The following is a 4,472-nucleotide window of genomic DNA, read 5'->3' on the forward strand; positions in this document are numbered from 1 at the left end:
TGCAGAGCCAGAAGGTCCCCCCTGAGCCTCCTTTTCTCCAGGCTGAGCCCCCCCAGCTCCCTCAGCTGCTCCTGCTGCTCCAGACCCTTCCCCCTGATGTTCAGTGAGGGGACTCTGAGCAGCAGGAAGGCCCCAAGCCCCCTCCACCCACCTGCCATCCGTGTTGTAGTGCAGCTCCATGACGGCCCCGCTGTGCCCCTTCAGGGTGGCAAAGTTGTCACAGTCCCCATAGACATTCCACAGCACTGGGGGAGAGGGAGGCACAGGTGAGCACAGGAAACCTGTGAACCCTTCTCTGGGAATTCAGCAAAACAAGGGATGCACCATGCCCACCACTGCCTCCACTGGGATAACTCACAGCAACAATGAAGCATCGTGAGAGCCCCAGGACAGAGGTGACTTGAGCTGATTTAGGGGTCTTGATTAAGGCGATTCATTAAGAAAAGTAACAATCTTCTCCTCAGCAACCCCAAGCATTAAAATCTGCATTTCTGCAGAGTCCTGTCAGCTCTATGAGGGACCTAAGGACACAGGGCTGTGCCCAGCAAGACATTTCCAGCCCCATCGGGACAGTGACCTGCCAGAGGAGCTGGAAAAAGCCTCCTGCAACATTCCTGAGGAAACTGGAGAGCTGGGAAAAGCCTCTTGCACCTCCACCCCTTGCACCTTTTCCCAGGGAAGCCCCGGGAAAAGCTTCCTGCAGCCCTCCTGGAGAAGTTGGAGGAGTTGGAAAAAACCCCATGTACCCTTCCTAGGGAGTCAGAGGAGGTAGGAAAACCTTCCTGCAACCCTCCTCAGGAAACTGGAGCTGGGAAAAGCCTCTTGGAGCCCTCCTGGGGAAGCCAAAAGAGCAGGGAAAAGCTTCCTGCACTCCTTCTGGGTAAGTCCTGGGAAAAGTTTCCTGCACCTCTCCTGAGGAAGCTGGAGGATCTGGGAAAAGCCTCTTGTAGCCCTCCTGGGGAAGCCAGAGGAGTTGGAACAACCTTCCTGCACTTCTCCTGGGTAAGTCCTGGGAAAAGTTTCCTGCATGTCTCCTGGAGAAGGTGAAGGAGCTGGAAAAAGCCTCCTGCAGCCCTCCGGGAGAAGTCCTGGGAAAAGCTTCCTGCAGCCCTCCTGAGAAAGTTGGAGGAGTTGGAAAAAGCCTCTCGAACCCATCCTGGGGAAGCAGGAGGAGCTGGGTAAAACTTTCTGGACCACTCTTGGAGAAATCAGAAGTGGGAAAAGCTTCCTGCAGCCCTCTGGGGGAAGCCCTGGGAAAAGCTTCCTGCAGCCCTCCTGGGGAAGCCCTGGGAAAAGCTTCCTGAAGCTCTCCTGGGGAAACCCTTCATGCACAGGACCCAGCCAGATGAGGGCTGAGCTAAAACCCCTCAGCATCATGTCCTGAGCCTGGTGAGCCCAGCCCAGCCCAGGGGACAGCAGTGACAGCAGGGACACTCACAGATGAGCCTGTCGAATCCAGCCGAGGCCAGGGTGTTGCCGTTGGGGTGGAACTTGCAGCAATAAACTTCCCCCTCGTGCCCCGAGAGCAGCATGATGGGGGCCTGGAGTGAGGAGCAGCGTGGGGGGCCCTGGGGACACAGGGGACACCGTGAGTGACAAGGGACATCCCCAGTCTGTCAGACACCCCTCACAGCAGAGCTTCCACACCACATCCCACCACTGTCCCACGGGGATTACAGTCATTGAGGTTGGAAAATATCTCCAAAACCATTGAGTTCACCCTGTGCCCGACCCCCACCTTGTCCCCCAGCCCAGAGCACTCAGTGCCACGGCCAGGCCTTCCTGGGACACCTCCAGGGCTGGGGACTCCACCACCTTCCTGAGCAGCCCTTGCCAATGTCTGACAGCCTTTTCCATAAAGAAATTCCTCCTGATGTCCAACCTGACCCTCCCCTGGCACAGCTTGAGGCCGTTCCCTCTCCTCCTGTCCCTTGTTCCCTGGGAGCAGAGCCCGACCCCCCCCCGCTTCCCCCTCCTGTCAGGGAGTTGCAGAGTCAGAAGGTCCCCCCTGAGCCTCCTTTTCTCCAGGCTGAGCCCCCCCAGCTCCCTCAGCTGCTCCTGCTGCTCCAGACCCTTCCCAGGACACCTCCAGCCACTCAGTGTTTCTCTTGTCCTGACGGGCCAAGAACTGGCCGCGGCTGCCCACACCCCGCCTGCCCCAAAACGCCTCGGGGGCTTCCCCTCCCTCCCCTCATCTTCCCCTCACCCTCTCATTCCCTCCTTCTTCTTCCCCTCCCCTCACTCCCCACCCCTCCATTACCCCCTGCAGCAGCGCTCCGCCCGGGGGTTGCCCGCCGGCGCCGCCCGTGCCCGGCGCGCCCGGCACGTCATGGCGGGGCCTCTTGGCGGGCACGGGAACGAGCGGGAGGTCTGCGGCGGGAGCCGGGGCAGCTCCAGGCGCGGCGGGGGCAGGGGCCGGGCCCGGCGCGGGGCCCGGAGCGGGGCCGGGACCACCCGGCACCTTCCGCTTCTGCTGCTCGATCATGGCGGGGCCGGGCAGCCACGCCCCCCGCGCCCCATTGGGCAGCGAGACCCCGCCCCCTCCTCCTATTGGTTGGCAGCGCCGCGCCCGCCGCGCTGATTGGCGAAACGGAGCTGGATGTCCCGCCGTCCCGCTGGATGTCCCGCCCTCCCCGCGACGCGCGGGATTAGAGGGGGACGCGCGGTGCTCGCCGGCGCGCCCGGCGCTGATTGGCGGAAGGTGTCTCCCTTGCATATACAGCTAACGCTGATTGGCTAAGGCTGAGCACCACGCAGCATCGCGCGCGGCGATTGGCGCGCTGAGCGGTCTCTCAGGGTGAGGAGCAGCAATGGCGGCGGCGGGTAGGGGCGGCTGAGGATGATGGCGAAGATTCGGTGTTGCCGCCGTGGGCGCTGAGGAGTCACGGCTGCCCCACGACCCTCGGGCAGCGTCGTGTTGTCCCACCGCGCCGCTCCGGGTCCGTCCTGCAGCGCGGCACCGCGGGCTCTGCTCGGGTCCAACCACCCCCTTCCCTCCCTGGAGCCGCTGGGCGCCTGCGGGCGGATGGTTCTCTGAGGGTTCTCTGAGAGGATTGAGGCGTTAATTCAATGTCTCTTTTCTCAGCAGCCCCGAGGGGAGATGCGATAGCCTGCGGTGAACCCACCTGGCGCTTCTGCGACCTTCGGAGGCGATGGAGCCGCTGCCCGAGCTCTACGCGATCTTCCAGGGAGAGGTGCGGAGAGCGGCCGGGCCCGGCGGTGTCATGGCCTGGGCCGCGCTCTTTGAGCCGTTGTTATGTTGTTTTAGTTCTCTTTGTGTCTCTGTTGTGTTGTGTTAGGGGGTTTGGGTGGCTGGCTGTTCTGTGCCGCAGTCTGTTCGTGTGCAGGTGTTTGTGCGGCGGTGCAGGAGGGGGGGATTCTGCCTCTCTGCAGAATTCAGACCCCACTGCAGAGCTGCCTCCAGCCCTGGGAACAACAGCACAAGGACGTGGAGCTGGAGAGAGTCCAGAGGAGGCCCCGGAGATGCTCCAGGGCTGGAGCCCCTCTGCTCTGGAGCCAGGCTGGGAGAGCTGGGGGGGTTCACCTGGAGCAGAGAAGGCTCCAGGGAGAGCTGAGAGCCCCTTGCAGGGCCTGAAGGGGCTCCAGGAGAGCTGGAGAGGGACTGGGGACAAGGGATGGAGGGACAGGACACAGGGAATGGCTTCAAATTGGAAAAGGGGAGATTTGAGTGGGATATTGGGAAGGAATTCTTTCCTGTGAGGGTGGTGAGGGGCTGGGATGGAATTCCCAGGGAAGCTGTGGGTGCCCCTGGAATCCCTGGAAGTGTCCAAGGCCGGGTTGGATGGGGCTTGGAGCAGCCTGGGCTAGTGGAAGGTGTCCCTGCCCATGGCAGGGGGTGGAAGGGGATGAGGTTAAAGATCCATTTAAAAAAGCTGTTTAATAACTTAAATAAATTTGTGTAATGTTACAAATTATCAATTATACTTTGTATAATATATATTTCATATTATACATATAATTCTATGTAAAGATAGTTTATATTATAAATATTCATTTAAATAAAACTTTAAAGGCTCTTAGAACCCTGAAACTGTAAGTTTCTTGTGCATTTTCTGACCTGTGATTTAAAAATGGGGCTTTGTGGGGAGTTTTCCTTCAGCTGCTGTGTTGGATTTTCTTCACAGGTTGCTGCAGTGACAGATTATGGGGCATTTATCAAAATTCCAGGCTGCAGGAAACAAGGTTTGTGCCTCTGATTTGCTTTGGATGCAGTTTCACGCTGGTGTTTTCAAGCCAAGAATTAAAAGCTTTTAGAGAAAGCTTAGAAAAGATTTTTTTCCCCTAAATTAGAAAGAAATTGGAGTTGGAAAGTATTTGGAAGATGATGGGTGTTTTTGGGAATACCAAAAAACTGAGAAGGTTTTTTTGTAACCTGCAGATGTTTTATTGTGGGTTTTTGGTAATTTCAGGATATTGTGCTGTGGGTTTTTGGGAACTTCAGGATATTGTGC

General features: G+C 58.3%; 2 protein-coding genes across 5 annotated transcripts in view; one reads left to right on the plus strand and one right to left on the minus strand.

The window, feature by feature from the left end:
• SNRNP40 (small nuclear ribonucleoprotein U5 subunit 40) overlaps positions 1-2,485 on the minus strand; it is a 13,462-nt gene extending 10,977 nt beyond the window's left edge. The window contains exons 1-3 of the mRNA XM_027693996.1: positions 2,261-2,485; positions 1,439-1,568; positions 152-245 (exon numbers count right to left, since the gene is read on the minus strand). Of these exons, the coding sequence (XP_027549797.1) occupies positions 152-245; positions 1,439-1,568; positions 2,261-2,485 (449 nt within the window). The remainder of the gene's footprint in view (positions 1-151; positions 246-1,438; positions 1,569-2,260) is intronic.
• Positions 2,486-2,778: 293 nt separating this feature from the next.
• ZCCHC17 (zinc finger CCHC-type containing 17) overlaps positions 2,779-4,472 on the plus strand; it is a 17,220-nt gene continuing 15,526 nt past the window's right edge. For 2 of the 4 annotated variants that reach the window (XM_027693997.1, XM_027694000.1), the window contains exons 1-3: positions 2,804-2,931; positions 3,086-3,194; positions 4,146-4,203. In XM_027693997.1, coding sequence (XP_027549798.1) covers positions 3,153-3,194; positions 4,146-4,203 — 100 coding nt within the window. In that variant the 5' untranslated portion in view covers positions 2,804-2,931; positions 3,086-3,152. The other 2 variants (XM_027693999.1, XM_027693998.1) reach the window with 2 other exon arrangements.

This window comes from Neopelma chrysocephalum, unplaced genomic scaffold, assembly GCF_003984885.1.
Source record: "Neopelma chrysocephalum unplaced genomic scaffold, ASM398488v2 Primary Assembly neopelma1_95, whole genome shotgun sequence".
NCBI classification, from domain to species: domain Eukaryota; kingdom Metazoa; phylum Chordata; class Aves; order Passeriformes; family Pipridae; genus Neopelma; species Neopelma chrysocephalum.